The sequence below is a fragment of the Zootoca vivipara genome, chromosome 7 (genome assembly GCF_963506605.1).
Source record: "Zootoca vivipara chromosome 7, rZooViv1.1, whole genome shotgun sequence".
Lineage (NCBI taxonomy): Eukaryota > Metazoa > Chordata > Lepidosauria > Squamata > Lacertidae > Zootoca > Zootoca vivipara.
In genome coordinates, this window is record NC_083282.1 from 45512315 (window position 1) to 45532198 (window position 19884).

A 19884-nucleotide genomic window follows, 5' to 3' on the forward strand; every position below is an offset into this window, starting at 1 on the left:
AAAGTGCTACAATGGAATAGGGGCAGTGAGCTAGCTTCAACCATATCGTGTGATTGTGTGTGCGCGCGCGGTAAGGAGGGGGAGAGGCAATAAACAGAGGCAGTGAAAAAGTAAACCGGAAATTTTAAATGTCACTTTTAATCAGTGACTGTTCCATGGGAAGGCTCAGCATGAAGGAAGCAGGGACTTCTTGTTGGCATGTGTGTGTGTGTGTGTGTGTGTGTGTGTGTGTGTGTGTGTGTCCTATATCAGCTAGTAGTGACTGGGAAAATGCTCCAACAACATGAGAGAAAAATATTGCTTGCCAAATGGGGATAAGTACAGTGAGTCTGCACACTGCCACTTTTAGATAAAACATAAAGTGGTCCAAAAGTCTGTTTTTACTTTTCTTCACTCCAGCCTCCCAGAAGCCCAAATAAAATCTGAGGATGACATGAGCATAACTGTAAAATTGTTTGTTTGCTTTTTAAATATTTTTATTGAAGAATTTTTTTAAAACAATACAAATTACCAATAACAGCCATGTTTGGTTTGGATTAATTAGGGACTGGATAAAACTGGAAAATGACTGTAAAATTGTTGATCATCCTGGTTTATAGTTTGATAATGGATGTGCTTCAAACCTAATTGAAACCTAACTGAAACCAGGGACACTAGCAGAAAACATGGAGTTTTGTTGTTTGGTTCCATTTCTTTGACACAAACTTCCATATAAAATAAGTTCATTTATAGCCTTCATCAATGCAGGCAGTATTTAAAAATCTGACAGAAATCTCTATTTACAAAAAAATAGATGCATGGGAAGATGGGAAGCTGTCATGCTGAGTCAGATCATTGGCCCATCTAGCTCAGTACTGATACAGACAGTACAGACTCTATTTTTACTGGCAGCAGCTTTCTAGGATTTCTGACAGGAATATTTTATCAGCTCTTACTGGAGATACTGGGATTGGGATTGAACCTGTAACCTACTGCACACAAGGCATGTGTTCCTCTACTGAGCAACGACCCTTCCCTTTCCTGCCTGCTATCCTTCCCTGTTATATTTTTATGGTGTACAGCCATAGGTATCCAACTAACTCATTCCATCAGCACAAGGATTTCTGCTTGCACAATGGAACTCCCCCTCTCCCAGGCCCTCCTAAATCTGTTCTGGGTTTCTGCCCAACCACCCACAGCAGATCTGGGAAGGGAATGGGGGGGGGCACACAAGAAAAGGGGCAATTCTGTTGCACAAGCAGAAATCCTTGGGCTGATGAGTTATTTGGAAACAACCCAAAGCTTTAAGTAAGAGTTCCCTGGAAAGTGGCACTAAGGCAGGTGTAGCCTCCGTGCTTTGCTGTCTGAGCTAGGATTGGAGCTTTTTCTCAATAAATTCAGTTCCATCTGACCTCCACATTAGAAAGGGAGCATCTACTCATTTTGACTTAGGGCTTATCCTCACTTACCATTTGCTCCACTCTTTCCAGGAACAGGTTCATACGTTAAAGCTCTGTGTTCGAGCACACAGCCATCCCTTTTATTTTTTGCTCTGGTGCTTTGCCCACAAAAATCAGCTCTTTAAAACAGAATCACAGCAAACAGCTATTTGGGATTTCGGCCTAGAAAGTGTAGAGTAAAGGTTTCTGAGGGCTTGTTATAACAGTAAGTAAATGAATGTCTCAACCACACTTCTATCCTTGCACTAATTCTACCATTCAGAGACAATAGCAGAATAGTCAGTCCACACATTGGAGCACAAGCAATTCTGTTACAGTGAGAAAGTCTATGGGGAGGGGCTATTGCTTTTGTTTGTTACTGTATAATGTTATGCGTTTTTGTGTTTTTATACAGTGGAACCTCGGTTTATGAACACCTCGGTTTACAAATTTTCGGTTTACAAACGCCGCGGACCCATCTGGAACAGATTAATTCACTTTCCATTACTTTCAATGGGAAAGTTTGCTTCAGTTTATGAACGCTTCGGTTTATGAACAGACTTCCGGAACCAATTACACCCATGCTTCGGGTTAAGTACACTTCAGGTTGAGTACTCCGTGGACCTGTCTGGAACGGATTAATCCACTTTCCATTACTTTCAATGGGAAAGTTCGCTTCAGTTTATGAATGCTTCAGTTTATGAACAGACTTCCGGAACCAATTGTGTTCATAAACTGAGGTACCACTGTACTGTAAACCACCCTGTGATCTTCAGATGAAGGGTAGTATAGAAATTTTGATAAATAATAATAGTAATAGTATAATTACTATAGTAATAGTACAGTTGTGTTGGACAGAGCAACCACATGACCATCAAAGAACTAAGTAGAAAACAAATCTACCCTCACAAAATGGGGGGCGGGGGCAGGGTAGTGCTGCAAGGAATGGGGTAGACTTTAAAAAGCTTGGCACTCAATGCTATGCAAATGCTAGACCCAAGAGACTCATCTTGGCACTTCCCCAAATCAGCAGCAGGGTAGAAATGGTACATCTGCTGAAGCAGCCAAACTCCAATACAAGCATTTGACTTGCCCACACTAAAATCAGGCCATAGTGATCTCTGGCCCTCTTGTTACAACCCTAACCAAGAACCTGTAAATAAGGATGATCAGTGACTATTAGCCTGCACTATATTTATCAGTGGGGGAAACCCCACACAAAATAACACTTGCACAACCTCATGATAGCCAGTAATCTCCAATTTGTACACAGCAGCTTCAGGACAAGAATCCATGAAGCAATCCTCACTTGCACCATAAGATCAACTCAGTGATAAAATAAAGGGAAACATGGGCGTGTGCTTTCTTTTAACCAAATGGCTAAATTTTTGTTTCTGCTCTGTTTTGCCTTTCCTTATGGGCTGAAACCCAACAAATTGAGCTCCTTAACTCTTCCCAGAAAAGAAAATGACAGGAGGGGGGAAACATAAAGCCAGTCTAACAAATAAAGACAAGATACAAGCCAGGGGGGAAGGGAATGTGGAGATTGATCTTTGTTACTGTAGCTGTAATGGGGAAATAATTATCCTCCAGCTGGTAGCTTTAATCCACCAAAAGGACTGGCCCACAGTTGAATTTTGCTTGCAGGGAGAAAGACCTAGAGACATTTTCCATGGGTTTAGTTGCCCAATCTATTCTGCTGCCCATGTTTCTCCCTACTCTGCCCTTCACCAGGGCACCTGGGTTCACTTTGTTAGCTTACCTGCTCATCATATGGTGCACCCTTCAACAACTAAATGTCCAAGTGGCCTCACAATCACTGACAAATTTAAAATTACAACCTCTATTAACCTTTCTATACACATGGGGAACAGAGGCCCAGATGAGTTGCCAGATTCACTTAATGTCATACAGGGAGAATGTGGTGGAGCTTGAACTTGTGTTCAGAGGCCTAGTTCAAGCTCAGTCACATTCAAAATCTCTTTTTTTTAAAAAAAATATTTTTATTAATTTTCCAATTAAAACCAATTATATCACATTCAATATTTCAAATTATACACATATATATATCAATCAAACCGAATGTTATGCCAAATCATCTAAAGAATTTTTTATTTGGGTTCCCATGCTTCAAGAAATTGGGAATTCCTCGCAACTGTCCACTGCCGTCTTTTTTCTAAAGTTCAAATCGTCCTCCAAGTTCATAATAATCCAGATCTTCCCCTTACAGTCACATAGATGTTTTCCACTTTCATCCGATTGTTTCCCAGCTGCTGAGATAAATATCAAACAAAGTTTCACAGATGTTCTTTCTCCTGTGTGAGTTAATCAGTCCAGCCTCCCCATAAATCTTCTTAATGGAGCTCCCTGTTGCGTCGAAGCAGCTCGAAGCAGCGCCATCTTAAAAAGCTCAAATCACTTTCGTTTTCTCTCATAGCCATGAAGATTTACGATCATTATAGAATTTACAGCTTTTCCAGGCAGGAGACCCAAACATCAAACCATAAACTCTTGGTAAATTAATGGATCTCCTTGCCCTATAGCTGAACTTAGCTTCAGGTCGCTGCTCCAATTTAAAGTGCGTCACAGCTCATAAATCCTCCGAGCGCGTCCAGAACTCCTTCCGTCCGACTAGGGGGGGGCTTTTCTCATCGGCAACTCCACATCTTTAAAAAATATGCTCAGTAACAACAGTTATAAAGTTCAACTCACACAGTCTTTTGCTTCTCTTTCACTCCAAACAAGCCAGGACATCGCGTCCGGGAAGGTACGAGGCAACAATATGAAGAAAAAAAATAAAAACTTCCCTTATCGCTCCGTCCCCATCAATCCTTCTTCCAGATGCAGTACAGTCTTTGACTCCTCTCCCTCAGCAGCATAAATTTCTCAGCAGTAAACAGCGCTTCTTCCCCTCCTTCTGAAGTATGTCCATAGATTTAAGCCTAATTATCTTCTTTAACCATGGAAATCCCCGCCATGCAGATTAGCGTCCGGGAGTCCTGGCCCTCGTAAGTGCTCAGCCCAAGCTCCCCCCACTCCAAAAACAGTCGGAGTGGGTCTGGGGGCATCGCGGGCCAGCAGCCCCTCTCCGTAACCCCCGGAGAGGGTAGGGGGTTGCCATTTACTCCCCTAGCAACCGCCAAATTCCTTACGAAGGTCAGAGAGATGGAAAACAGGTCCGCCATTCCTGCAGGTGGAAACCGGAACCTCCACATTCAAAATCTCAGCCACAAAGTTAGGCCAAGCTTCAATGTCCCAGTACTGAAGAGGTGCAACAAAAGAGGACATGGGTAGCATTCAACTAAATTTTATTCAGAGTAGACACACTGAAATTAATGGACCAAACTTAATCATGTTCATTAATTTAAATGAGTCTTCTGTGAATAAAACTTAGTTGAATACCACACCATGTCTCCATTTTCACTAATGTCACAATCAGGTCTCTGACCCATCTCAATAGCAAATATGGCAGGGCACAAATTCAGTTTGCCAAGGTAAAGGACCCCTGGATAGTTCAATCAAACTGGACTATGAGGTGCAGCGCTCATCTCGCTTCAAGCCGAGGGAGCCGGAGTTTGTCCACAGACAGCTTTCTGGGTCATGTGGCCTGCATAGTGCAACGGGACACTGCGACAAGTGCCAGAGCGCACAGAAACACTGTTTACCTTCTCGTCTATTTAGGTACTCGTGCTGGTGTGCTTTTGAAACAGCTAGGTTGGCAGGAGCTGCGACAGAACATCACCCCCGTCACACTGACTTGAACTGCCGACCTTCTGATCAGCAAGCCCAAGAGGCTTAGTGGTTTAGACCACAGCACCACCTGCTCTCTTGTCAAGAACAGAAGCATGGGCGTAGGCAGGGGGGCAGGAGGGGGCAATTGCCCCCCCTAGAAGCAGGGCCACTGGCCAGCCTGCCCCACTGCCCGCCCGGTGCCGTCTCCCTTCTCCCTGGCTGGCTGTGGGGCGGGCGGCGGGAAAGCACCAGAGCCGCGCAAAGCGTTTGGCTGGCTTTCCCTCCCTCCGCCCCACAGCCAGCAAGGGAGAAGGGAGACGTCCCTTCTAGCCGGCTGGCTGTGGGGCGGGCGGAGGGAAAGCCAGGCAACCGCTTTGCGCGGCTCTGGGGCTTTCCCTCCACCTGCCCCAGCGATTGCAGAGGGGGAGGAGGGGATCGGAGCAGCCCGATTTTGGGCTGATCCTGGCTCCCCCTCGTCCCTTCCTATCGCGGAGGGGGAGGAGGGAGTTGGAGCAGCCCGATTTCGGGCTGATCCTGGCTCCCCCTCGTCCGTTCCGATCGTGGAGGGGGAGGAGGGAGTCGGAGCAGCCCGATTTCGGGCTGATCCTGGCTCCCCCTCGTCCGTTCCTATCGCGGAGGGGGAGGAGGGAGTCGGAGCAGCCCGATTTCGGGCTGCTCCGATGTGGCCCCGCCCCCGCCCCTTGCCCCCCCCTGATTTTCATCCTGGCTACGCCCCTGCACAGAAGTTTGAAATCACAACACAAAACAACTTGCCACCCTTAAAAAACAAACTCCTCTTGCTCCTGTGCTTATAATAGAAGCCTGTGATACAGCAATTAAGGAGGTGAAGCTCCTCCAACAACTTATATCTGTGCCAGAAAAAGCTTTTCCTCTGCAAATTTTGTGTATCAGGATCCTGTCAAAACCACAGGAGCAGGGCCAGGATGTTGACAGAGGCATTGCTGAAGAGTTTGTAGAAAAGATGGCCACACTCAACACAAAGTAAAAACTACTTGGCCCTTTCTTTTAAAAAAGAAACATTCACTCACACTCTTTTGGGCATACACCACTCTAAAGGTAGCATACCTGTAACCCAAGAAAATGGAGAAGCATGAAAGTTGACGATATGAGCATAAGTCTGGGGAGAGGCTGACATATTCATGAATAAAGGCACAGTAGCTAACTACAGCATAACTGTCAATTTCCCCACTGAAGGTTGGAGGCCTTCAAAGGCTGAAGCAATCAATGTAAAACCTATTGACTGCATGTACACCTGTATGCACACTGGTTGCCAAATAGCTACTGAGATGAGCCAGTGTGGTGTAGTGGTTTGGAACAGACTCGTAATCTGGGGAACCGGGTTCGTGTCTCTGCTCCTCCACATGCAGCTGTTGGGTGACCTTGGGCTAGTCACACTTTTTAAAGTCTCTCAGCCCCACTCACCCCACAGAGTGTTTGTTGTGGGGGAGGAAGGGAAAGGAGAATGTTAGCCACTTTGAGACTCCTTCGGGTAGTGATAAAGCAGGATATCAAATCCAAACTACTCTTCTTCTTCTTCTTCTTCTTCTTCTTCTTCTTCTTCTTCTTCTTCTTCTTCTTCTTCTTCTTCTTCTTCTTCTTCTTCTTCTTCTTCTTCTTCTTCTTCTTCTTCTTCTTCGTGCTGGTATTGGTGTACAAATACCAAGATGCCTAAAATATTGCCTCATTCCTTACATACCCAATTACTGTTCTCTGAAGAGGGAATCCTATCAGGAGGTGCCAGAATCAGGCCTTTACTGAAGTGACACCTATCCTTTGGAACTCCCTCCCACTGCATACCAGACAAGTAATAATAATTTTAAATAATATTTTAATTATTTGTACTCCACCCATTTGACTGGGTTGCCCAGCCTTCTCTTTGCCTTTTCAATGCATGCTAAAGATGCTCCTCTTTGAACAAACCTTCCAACATCTTTATCCAGGTTGCGATATGAACTCATCTTATGTATGTGAATACAGTTGTTGTTTTAATCCCTTCTTATATTTATAATTGTTTTGTATAAAATTGTTTTTATGTGTGCAATTGTGTCAACTATTTTTATGTATATAACTGTTTTATATATGGGAATGATTAATAAATGATTCCTAAACAAAATTAATAATAATTAATCATCTTCATCTGCACTGAACATAAACCAGGGATGAGGCAAAGACTAAACCACATTAGGTTTAGTGATAGTATTGGTCTACACAGTTTGTGGACTCTGCTGGACTCCAATGATGTGCCACACAGATTTGTGGTACCATATCTCCCTGCTAGTGGCGTTCTGGTAACCTTTACCTTTTAGCTAACAGCATTGGACTATGCAGAAGCTGATGAGTCTTCTATTGGTTGAAACTTGTAAAGGCCGGACTCTTCATTCCTCTTTATGTATACCCTCTTCACCTCTTCTTTCTGTTCTGCCTACAGGGTCTTTGAGTAATGGGTAATGAATGAGACTGGGAAAAGAGCCTTTAACCTGAGCAATTTGGTGATGCTCCACAAGTATCCTCTAAACTTTAAAGATGAGCATCTCCTCCACCGGCCAACTCAAATTTTACATAGCAGGGTGATGCATATTCCCTTTCCAAAGTATAATGACCAGGCCCTGACAACATCTCTATTTCTCTCCATTGCCAAACTTATTTTTTAGATAGGATTGCCAGGTTGTGTCCTGCAAAATATTCATATATTTTGAAGCCCCACCACCTCCAAGAAGTGGGAGACAAAGTAGCCATAGTCTTTCTGCCCCCTTTCTTCTACCCACCAGCTGTGTGGCAAGCAGGGCTCCAAGTGCGCAAAGACAGTGAAAGAATGGATGGAATAAGCTGTGGCTGCCTCATTCCCCATTGCACTGGGAGATCCAAAGGTATATGCATATTCCCAGAGTTGCAACTGGGCAACACTACTTCAGGAGCAACAGCTCAAGACTTTCCCTTTTCTAAGCCATAATTGAATGAAGGAAGCATTGATTAGGTATATGCTATGGAATGCGAAGGGAAAACTAGAAGGAAAAGAACCTTGTGAAGGAACTGCCCTCTCCTTCAGATCTACCAGGCATGAATTTATGCCTTTGAGAGATCCCATTTTGCAAAGCTGAATAGGTTACTGATCTCTTTCTGAAGAAGCTGGTAGCAGGAAGCAAGGCTGTACCTTGGAGGTAGAGTACATTCTATGCAAGGGGACATGCAGAAAAAAGCTGCCCTCACCAAGCCCCTCTTGGTGACAAGAATAAAAAATTACACTGCCTCAGAATTTATCATGCACCCAATTACAATGTTAATTGGCAAGCCCCAGAAATCAATTAATTCACAAGTTTTTTTGCAATTAAAAATTAAGATAAATCATAAAAATGTTTCAAGCAAAGGCCAAACACTGTGAACTGCTTTCTGTCTTCCTATAGGGATATAGTTCAGGGTTTTTTGGAGGGGATTATAAACATAATAATAAAATAATAATAATGATGATGATGATGATGATATATATATATATATTTAAAGTGCTCGTGTTTTTGAAAGTCTGGTTGCCCTTGAGTGTCTTTGGCAATGCGCAAGAGGCCTGTCATCAGCAGGACTGGGCTGAAGACAGATAAAAAAGTATCGACCGGTCGGACACACGGCTTCTGCTTTATTGATCAGGCGGGAATTTAACTTGCTGTGCATATCCACGGTGTCAGCAAGGGCCACAGGCGAAATTAAAAGTACTTGGCTTGGAGATGTCGCCATGATACCATGGGAAGGAGGGGGAGGAGAAGAGGGAAGAAAGAAAGGATGAAATGTTAAAAAGCTGATGGGGGAGGGTATCAAAGACAAACTAATGAGAAAAAAAGTTAGCGAATGGAGGGAGATGGGGGGCCACCGGGGTCTAATTCTCACTGAGAGTAATACTGGCTAGTCACCGTCTCTTTAGATCTCTGCTTGGTTGTCAGGTTGCTTTTAACATGAGAGATTTACTATGTATTTCAATGGAGCTTTGTGAAAGAAAAAAGGCCCTCACTCATAAATGTCTCTAATCTCACTCGCTCGAAGCTCTGTAAGACCTGAGTGTTGGTTGCTTTGGAGGTGCCAGTGCATTGCCTCGCCAGTTTATGTCACTGGGTGTAAATCTAGGAGAGCAAGAGGTGAGAGCAGTGACCCTGATGCATGGCATGTGACAATGGGACTTATTTATGTTTTATGCACTCCATTTATTCTTATTGTGGGGAAAGGATTACATCTTGCACACCTCTTGGGGATTAGCTTCTCAGGAGGAGTCTGAAGAGGGCTGGAGCAGTCAACTGCTGGATTAACCAGGGAACTTTGTGGTACCTGCTCATAAGCTCCCTATAGGTGAGTTCCTAGTGGATCAATCCAACTCATGATTACAGGAGGGTAGAAAACATCGTATTTCAAACTGGAGTGTCTTACCTGAACTCAAGACTGAGCTCAGTGATTATACTCAGTGTGGCCACTTCCAGACTCATTATGTTGCAGGTATGATTCTATCATATACCAGCAAATTTAGATTGCACAATTAAAGTGGATTTGGTGCTCTTAAGTTCTTTGCACAATAAATTCACTTCCCCAAAAAACAACAAATTTTTTGTGGTAAGAAAAGTGATGGGAAAATATACTCGAGAGTTTCAGATAACGGCAATGTCAGGTGATGCTATATAACCTTTGCTAAAACTGAGTGCTCAATAGTGATATTGTATAACGTGTGTGTGTGTGTGTGTGTACAGTGCTTTTTTCTAAAAAAAAGGAAGAAGTTTCATTTCCCTACTCATATTGCAATATTGCCCCTCAGTAAGACCAAACTTAGATTCACAAAATGTTTAGGGGTATGTGTACCCCTGCGTCCCCCCAGAAAAAATCTCTCTCTCTCTCTCTCTCTCTCTCTCTCTCTCTCTCTCTCTCTCTGTGTGTGTGTGTGTGTGTGTATGTGAAAACAAATTAGGATGAATGCTCAGTACACTGGTCATCTGGAAGAGCCCTGTTTTTTATCTCATTCTCTCTACTATCGCTTGTTATGTCTGCATAACAGTGCTAATGGAATAGGAGGATGCTGGCAATGTTATACCAAAATACTGATACAGGAGGAATGGGGATATTAAGCACCAAGTGTGCATCCCATACATATGGTTCAGCAAAAATAAATGAGCAGACTAATTTCTGACCACCAAGGTTCCTGACATAGGTAAGGCAGGAGTGAGGAACCTGTGGCTCTTCATACATTGTTGGGCTACAGTTCCCATTATCCCTGGCCACTGGCCATGCAGGCCGGGGCTGATGAGAGCTGGAGTCCAGCAACACCTAGAGGGTCATAGGTTTCCCATCCCTGATGTAAGGATGCAGCCATACTATGGATCTAGCTGTCCTACAGAATCTTGAAGCTCTCAGCTTCTGTCCTACATCATGACCCATTTATCTAAATAAGAAACTTCCTGCATGTGTTGTGATGTAGAGGAACAGTGCGGTATTCAATGAAAGAGTTGCACTAGTAAAACAAAACACAAAATCCCCTCTCTTCCTCTCTGTGTGTGCCCCATGCCATCCCCAAATCTGCTCCAGAGTGTCAGGGGAAATCCCAGAACAGATTTAGGGAGTATGCTGGGGGAGGAACAGGGGAAATTGTTCCACTGCACAAGGAGAAATCCTTGCACTAACAGAACTACCTATCTGCTTAATGCTACACTAAATACAACCCACAGATTTTGGTTAAATAGTAGGGCCACTTATTAACAGAAAGGATTTTCTGAGCACTAGATATGCTGAATCAGTGCAAATGCACACATAAACTGTTCAGCTTGTGCTAATCCACAATTACAAATGAACCTATAGGATCAGTGCAGGTGGCACAGCCTGAATAACTCAGCGTTAGAAAACCATAGTGCTAGCTAGCTTTGTTAGGATACCTTCTCATTCACTTTTAATTCAGCAGCATTAGAACAGTGGGGAGTGGGGAGTTAACAGGGCTTGGGCTTCAGGTTTTTGTGCCTCCCCCTCTCTAAGGAGAAAAGTACCATGAAAGTCGCCTCTCTCCAATGAGAGTGCTCAAACACTTCCATTATCCTTGAGTGCAGCCTCTCACTAGTCTCTTGATCACCTGGAAAGCTGGAAGGAAGGTAGACTGGGATTTGCATCAGGATTGGATACTTGGCTGAGTGGGCCCTTAGCAGTCCATGAGAACCTGCCAATGCTAGGTGCTGATAATGCTGGGTACTGACATTAGACATGCCTGGGTACTGCTTAAATGTGCAAATGTGTTGGAAATAAGCAAGGTGGTTGTAGAATCTCATCATCTTTACATTAGAAGACTGAAATGCCATTTGCAAGAGTTGCATAAAGGATCCAGAGGATTCTGCCATAACTGGGTGGCTGGGTGGACGCAGATTAGAGGGCAGCTGGAGCACCTTTCAACACAGTGATTCTTTAAATGTTTTATCTTCAGTCAGCTATAGAGCTTGGGGAGCCAGCATCTCGATCCCTTCAGTGCTTCGCCATGGGGCACTGTGCCTTGTCCCCGAATCCTAACCCAAGGATGTGTACTGCATGAGCAGCTACTTGGCATTCCGTGGGAGGCAGTGGAAGGGTGGGGAGAGAAAGGGCTGCATGCAAATTTCATTTCTGAGCCACTGGCGCTGTTTCAAGTGCCAGGAGCCTCGGAGCCCCTTCTCAGCATTACATATGTAACAGCCTCATTGAACTTGACATGTCAAATTCAGGCCATTTGTGCAAAATCTCCCTTTAATAATACCGTTTCATTTCACTCAAATGAGACTTGAATGCATGTAAAATGGAAAAGGATATTTAAGCGCTAACATTAGGCAGATGTCTTGCCAGAGGCCGATTGAATATATGAGATTTTGAAGTGGTTAACACGATTTCGCTGCTCCCTCTTAGAATATGTCACCTGCCGGGCGTTTCTTCCCCCTCCTCCCTCCCCTTTTAAGCGAAGGATATAAATTGAAAGAAAACAAAACTACAAGCTTCGGCTTGGAGGGGATTAACTCCGTCCACGCTGGCATGTCCTTCTGAAAAACAAACAAGCTTCTATCTTACTTTTACAGGGCAGTTTTGGAAATAGATGCAACATTTTGTGGCAAGGTAGGTGCTAGGCACTGCTTTTAAATTAAAGAATATTAGAAATATCATGGGAGGCAGTATAGTCCAATCCCCTGCCCCAGCAAGATTCCTTCAGGCTAAAGCACTCTGGATAGTTGCCTATCTAGTTTCTTTTTAGGGCTTATTCAGCCACTTCCCCTCTATTGGGCAATACTAAAGCAGGCTACCAATGTCACATGTGCTTCACTCATTATTCAACCCGCTACATGCAGAGGATAGCCTTGCTCAGAGGAACCGTTCTGCTCCAGTTCACCTCCCATTCAAAAATATGCAGGACGTCCACTCAGGTACAAATGCAACAGACTGCACATTCACTGGATAAACAGCTGTGTACAAACACTATACTTTTAGAGCAAATTCAAAGCACATTCCTCAGAGAATTCTGGACACTGTTGTTTGTTAAGGTTCACTGGGATTGTAACTCTTTGAGGGGAAACAATGTGTTTCAGATGTGCTTTAATGGCACAGGGTGTACATAGCCGGAGCAAGGGCAAAGCTGTTGCAGTGGCCAATTGGCTCAGATTCTAACAAGCAACTGGGCTACATGGCTAGTGAGACAGCTTCATACCTGTTGAGGGTTTTAAAAATGCCCTGCTAGAGCATTCCTACACTGGATCTACAAAAGAAGGCAGTGCTGTAGATAATTAAAGCAAAACTAACAAAAAGAAGTGAAGAGGAAGGTTTGTCATTCAAAGTTCATGACAAAGTCCTAAATGAGCCAAGGTTTAATTTATTTTTCTCTGGTAGTGGGGACAAATCCTGCTGTAACAGAGAAGTCTGTTGTTTGGGGATGAAAACTGATTTGTTCACCCAAGCAAGGGTTGAATCAGAAACTGAAGTGAGGTGACAGAGAGTCAGCAATCTCAATTAAAAATAGAAACGACACTCCTCTCTTTTGTTCTAAGAAACTACAATTATACATCTCAACTCCAAGACATAGAATCATAGAACTGTAGAGTAGGAAGGGACCCTGAGGGTCATCTAGTACAACCCCCTGCAATATAGGAATCTCAACACGCCACCCAATTCCCACATCCAATTCATGGTCTGAAGGTATATGGTACACAGTAACGTTGCTGCAGCTAAGCAGATCTGAGTCTGGTTAGTGAAAGGATGGGGGCTCCATGATGGAAGAAAAGCAAGTCATAAATGGGAAAACAAACAAATATCATGTAAATTGAAGTGAAGTCATAATCTCCGGTGAGAAAATGCCATCTATTGAGTAACACCAGTAAGGAGATGTAGCTGTAACATCCCCCAATGCCTTGTTAATGCAGATAAAGGTTGCTACCTCAAGATGATAACCCTGGAATCATTACCTCTAAATCTTTTTGGCTGTGTAAACAAGCCTTTAGAGGCCACAAACCATGGAGCCACTGGTGCTTTTCATAAACACTGGAGTTAAATGCTTCTGAGTAATGTCCAAATCGCTTTACTGTGCAGTGTTCACACCGATGCCCTGCTGAGAAGACAATATGGGGCAGGGCATATTTTGTGTGGCCATGACCAGGGAAGGCTGCTTTTTTCATCCCACACCACAGGAGGTTTCCTTTACCCTAATGTTTATTTAATAGCTGAAACAACAATCTGTGGTTGGGCACATCTTCCCTTTAAAAAAAGAAGAAGATCCTTCCCTTTGGCAAGCGAGGTTCTCCCACTTCCCAGGGTGATTTTCCCATACCACAGTGATTAGTAACAGCTGCCGGGCCATTTTGGTAACGACTGGAGTTTGGCAGAGAGGTATGTTGGGCTCCTGTACTCTAGCCCATCACATTTATAAGCCTGCATTTTATTTTCAAGTTTATTGGCTTATTTGAGATTATTATCTTCCCTTTCTCATTATGGATGGCTTCTGTCTCCCAAGTCCTTTCTGTGTCCAGGGTCACAAGCTGGAAGGATGGTGCCACCATCTTGAATACATAAAGCACGATACACACACACACAGTGATATTTGTGTTGAAAATGGGCAAGTTCATGTAAGAGGCCATGTTTATATGCCATGTTCTATGCAAGGAAGCCCTGAACCCCAGTTCCCCATGAGACACAAAAGCAGCCTGACATTTAAGGTGGCTTGTTCCCACTGCCAGGCTGGGGCGGGATGCTACAGCGGGCTGGTGATTAGCCCCTGGGGCCTGATCTGCAGAGGAGACTGAGCGTTATCTATTGCAGCATGGTAGGAGTCATTAGTTAATAATTAATAAAGACCCTGCTATTGCTCTTCCCCATGCATGCAGCCTTAGCGGGCAAGGGCTAGGAGTAAGCTGTCTCCCCCTTTAACTGCCGTGGTTATTTAAAGGAATAATGCCATTCTTTTTCATTTGTCAGCTGGCCCACAATGGCCCTTGTCAGCCTTTATGATTTAGTGTTTCCTTTCCTTTCCCATTAAACGCCACCTCCCCCGCCTCATGCCAGCCACAGGCTGCTCTCGGCCAGCTCCACTCCAAGGCTAGCCTTGCTCTTTCCACAGGCTCCTCTGAGCGCTAATTGCTTCTGTTCATTTAAACCTGTTCGTTAATTTGCTGTGGCCCTTTATTAAGTTGGATGCAGCCCAAATTACACCATAAATTATGCGCACAAGGGAACCGGGTGTCACATGGGATAAATGACTTTTAGCTGTTGCCTCCCCCCCCCACTCCTCTTCCCTCCCATCTGAGAAGTGGCAGATTTTGGCTCGGTACTGGATCCTACATCGGTATGGATCTGGGAGGTCTTGGTCCAACCTGGATTCAGTAGGCCCCTCTTTTTATACCCTGTGGAAACTGGTTCCTTACACCTGTGTCCAATAATCCCCCTTGTTACACTGAGAAAAGACTCCAGGCTAAGCTGGGCCCTCTTTCCAAACCTTGAGGGGTGGTCTGTTGAGGTGCTGGGCGGTCCAAAACCTGGTTGTTCCCTGCTTCCTACTGTTCCCAGCCACCTGATGACATCACCTTGCTGCCATCGGCAGCACGATCTCTTTCTTCACCTTTTAATGACCGGGGAATTCATTAATAATTGAAATAAACACGCTCTCTCCCAGGCTGCAGTTTTATTAAGGGAAGGCCAGGGATCTGCCAACCCTTGGCTGCAGCGATTTCCTAAATAACTGCTAGCAGTTAAAATGCAATTATTATTTTAAAAAAAACACAGAGGACTTTTGCTGCGCTGGTGAAAGCAGCAGCAGCAGCAACAGCCGCCAAGGGAGAGGCAGCCTCAGGACAGGTGGCAGCCTCTGGAGGTGGGCTGGTGGACTCCACCTTTGTGTCCACATGCTTAACCTCTTCTCTGCTGCACTGGGGAGGCAAGAACGCCTGAGAAAAGGAGGCTGCTGTTCATAGAAGTCACGAAAGGGGGAACCTGGAGAGGCAGTAATTCCCCACCAAAACGCTTTGGCAATGTTATTTTCCATATTGGTAAGATCACACAACATTTGTTTTGCAATCAATGAAAGCTGGGGGGAGGGGATTAGAGATTTCTAACCTTTCATTTTCATTTTCACTGGCAGGCTAGGCCAGTATGGAATTTACAGGTTAAGAGATAAAAATGCATACTGAGAGTTCAATGGAGCTTTACCTGACACCAGTGAAGCAGCACCAGGGACATCAATGCTGGCAGGGCTGGCTACAGAGAGAAGCAGCTTGAGAACTAGTGAAGTATTCCCAGTGTTCCCCGCATTGGATTTAGGGCAGTGCCGGCAGTTCCCCCACAAAAGGGCAGTGAGCTGAGGGGTGTGTGTGCAAAATTGAGAAGATCCATTTGGGGGCACCAAATTTTGGGCTCGCTCAGGGCACCATATTACCAAAGATTACCTAATTCTGCCCCTGGTGTGTCAAAGTTGTTGTTTTTTAAGTGCCCTTGAGAAAGAATCCCCCAAAATGCATTGCACTCACAATAAATCTTGTGTGGTATGATCAATCAGAAAAACAACATTGCCTGAAAGCCTTGGTGAGGAATATTTTGCAATACCTAAAGTTTCCTCCCTTCTCCTTTTTGGGGGTGGGAGAAGCATCTCAGATTGATTGATTATTGGGACTGAAAACATATGTTCAAAAGAAGGGTACACAGATAGTTTAATGTTCTAAAAATTTGCAGTAAGAGTTAAATACGCCTCACCAAGGTATACAATAACAAATTTATAGATTCCTCAGCTGGTACATGCCAGAGGGATGGGACCCAGGTTAGCTGTGTCTTGGGGTTATGCACACTGATGCTTGTGGTAGTGCGTGGGTTAGTGAAGACCCTGGCTGTCCTTACCTGATGTTGAGCTGTGTTAACTTCTCCATTTCCTGCTCCATGTGTTCCTGCAGCTCACCCGGGCGAAGCAAGACCTGACAAATGGGGCAGATGGGAGCCTGGCTGTCAAAAAGTGTTGCCTTCTTTTTGCCTGTAATGGAACACAAGAGTATTGAGTTTTTAGGTACCCTCAAATCCATTCATTAGTACCATCCCACCACTCTTATAGACTGGAAATAGAAAGTGCTTTAGAAAAGCAACAACCCACAAACACCTGTAGCCTGAATTACTAGCTCAGTAGCCAATTTGTGTGTCTTCTACGCACTGGCTTTTCTGAATGCCGCTCCTTGTCTGTTTCAGGAATGCACTTGTAGGCCACACCATAGCTGCCAAGTTTTCGCTTTTCTCACGAGGAAGCCTATTCAGCATAAGGGAAAATCCCTGTAAAAAAGGGATAACTTGGCAGCTATGGGCCACACACCATTGGCTAAGTTCAGCAGAACTTTGGACCTACCGTGTTTCTCATATTATAAGACATGTCTTATATTTATTTTTTCCTCAAAAAAACACACTATGGCTTATTTTCAGGGGATGTCTTATATTTTTCCTCCTCCTCCTTCCATGGCCGGTATTGCTGCTGCGCCTATCACTATGTCTTATTTTCGGGGTATGGCTTATATTCCTTGAATGCTTAAAAATCCTGCTATGGCTTATTTTATGGGTATGTCTTAAAATATGAGAAACAGGGTATGTAATGGGCTGCAGCAGCTGGTCCTGGCTTAGGATTAGACCCTTATAAGCTTGGAAAGGGGTGACTGTGGGGAGGTGCTGAGGAAAGTTAGCTTGAAGAAAGTAACTTCAGCTTCTTATCCTATAATTAAACATGGCTGAAGGAGGCAATTAAAGGGAGAGACGGAGCACTTCTAGCAGCTAGGGTAAATTACTAGGGCAGCCTCTTTCTGCACCATTGGCCAAGAAGCAAGATGCCCCACCTCCTACTACCATGAGACAGACAGGCAGACAGACAGACAGAGAGATTGACTATGACTGCTGCTTACCACTGCTAGAAGTGGCAGCAATAACATATTTGCACTTTTCTAACGTTACCTATACACAGGCACTAGTAACAACTGAGGGCAACACCACACAAGACAATTTGCCTACATGAATATCACTTCCTTACAGAACTGTCGAGAGTACACAATGTATTTCTATAATGGGGTCCTTGGGCACACACCCAGTTTTATTACATGGGAATTATATTCATGAAGGAAATTCTTTTTGCATGAAACGGCCTTAAAAGTGAGAGAGTCTTACAACAGTATATTTTACTCAGCATTGATATTCTAACCCTTTCTCCCCAATCACCCTGCTAGGAATCATGCCATTGATTTCCCTGGTTGGAACAACCTCAGAAGGCGCTAAGCAGAGGCAGAAACAATGTGGTTTCAAAATAGACTTCTATCAAAAGTGCAAGTAAGGATTAAATCATAGTAACCTTCCACTGGCAGAACTAAAGCACTTCTACCACTCAAGTTAGTACTCAAGCCATGTAAACAAACTTTCAGGGGAGAAACTGGATATACATGGTTCCTTGTAAGCTTGAGATGATTCAGAAAAGACAAACAACTTCCTTGAATGGCTTGTCACTTGTGTGTGTGTGTTGATGAACAGGAGGGATACTGAAAATCTAAGAAATATACGGGTATTTTTGAAGGTCTCCCAAACAGAAGACCATCTTGGTGTGAGTCCTGTAAGACCTGCTCCCTGCTTTGCTTGTTTCTACCTGGCCTGGGAGGGTGGGTCGCTTGACTGACTCCAGCTACAGAGACAGCTACCGGTATTGCTACTAAAATGGTCAGAGACCATCTCAGCTGTGAATCCTGCAGGGCTGCTGCTCAAGATGCCTAGAGGCTATCACAGGCATCCCCAAACTTCGGCCCTCCAGATGTTTTGGACTACAATTCCCATCATCCCTGACCATTGGTCCTCTTAGCTAGGAATCATGGGAATTGTAGGCCAAAACATCTGGAGGGCTGAAGTTTGGGGGTGCCTGGGCTATCAGGATGGAGCTTTTGTTGGAATCAAGATTTAATTTTGGAAATGCTGTTATAATGTATAATGTTTTTGTCTCTTTACTGTTAGACCTTATTATGAATTATGTAGAGGTTGTTTCATTTTATTAAATATGTATTAAGATGTTTTCATTTATTGCTTATAACTTAAGTTTTGATATATTTTTGTAATTATGTAAATCTTTTGATGTTGTAAGCCACCTTGAGTTTAACTGTAGAAAGGTGACATACAAATAAATGATTGTGATGAAATGTGATGTATTGGTACTAGAAATTATACCAACCCTATTTGGCTTCTTCCTCTGGTACAAATTCAACCAGTCACAACCTCAAAAGATACAGTACTGAGAGCTCTGAACTAGCAAGGACAGTGATTTCTGTACCATTTGAATCGCCTCAGAAAGACCTCCGTGGCCCATCACAGCACAACTGAATTTTGTTGAGAAGCCGGCAGCAGTTTGGTTTTCAATGTTTTCTATGTTCTACAGCTAGTTTCTTTCCCTGCTCAGAGATGTTACTACACTCTGCATTAGAATACGCAGCACCCTGCTAACATATAAATATTTTTTAAAGGCAAACAGTCAAGTGACCAAAGACATTAGACAGTTGCAGGGCTGCAAGCACGAGCTCCACAGCTGTGATAGCTGCTCTGGTCGTCAGAGGGCGTAGCACACCCAGATCTGATGGCTGCCATGAAGGGAAGCATGCTTTATAGTTTCCTATTGTCATCTAATGTGAAGCGTTCCTGCTGGATTATTTATTTATGTATTAGACATGGATCAAATTGGTTAAATCCGCGCGAGAGGCAGTAATGCGCCATAAAGCAGGCTGCATGCAATATGGCCTTCCAATCAAAAGCCAAAAGGTGCCATTTTATGGCCCCAAGCAAAAAGCACAGCCCAGTTAAATGAATCCCCTTGAAAGGAATAGACCTCCCAAAGGAGAAAATGTTGGCACAAGCACTTTGCTGGGGCTACATAAACAGGTTTAGGGGGGGGGAGGCGCTTTAACAGGACTGAAATAAGTTTGGAAATAACCTTGACTCATCCTTGCCTTCAAATTATGCACAAGGCCATGCTTCAGGGGAGAAGTCTTTCACCAGCAATGTCCTCACTATAGAATATACTCACTAAGTGCACCACAGAACCCTTTATGGGAATCAGGGTTTTATTTCTCTCTGTACATATTGAGGACATTGAACTGAGGGCACCTTACTCAAGGCTTCTTCTCCCCCTGCTGTAACTCAAGCTGCAAACAGTGTTTGAATTATCAGACTTCAGGGGGTGGAGGGGAGTAGTAGAAGTCTTATATCAGGGTGGAGTGAA

The 19884-nt window shown here is 44.1% G+C and overlaps 1 protein-coding gene across 7 annotated transcripts in view; it reads right to left on the bottom strand.

Moving 5' to 3' along the window:
• The window catches only part of RNF220 (ring finger protein 220), a 318359-nt gene that overhangs the window by 113966 nt on the left and 184509 nt on the right, over positions 1-19884 (bottom strand). For all 7 annotated transcript variants that reach the window (XM_035121690.2, XM_035121686.2, XM_035121692.2 and 4 more), the window contains one exon: positions 16506-16635. In XM_035121690.2, coding sequence (XP_034977581.1) covers positions 16506-16635 — 130 coding nt within the window. The remainder of the gene's footprint in view (positions 1-16505; positions 16636-19884) is intronic.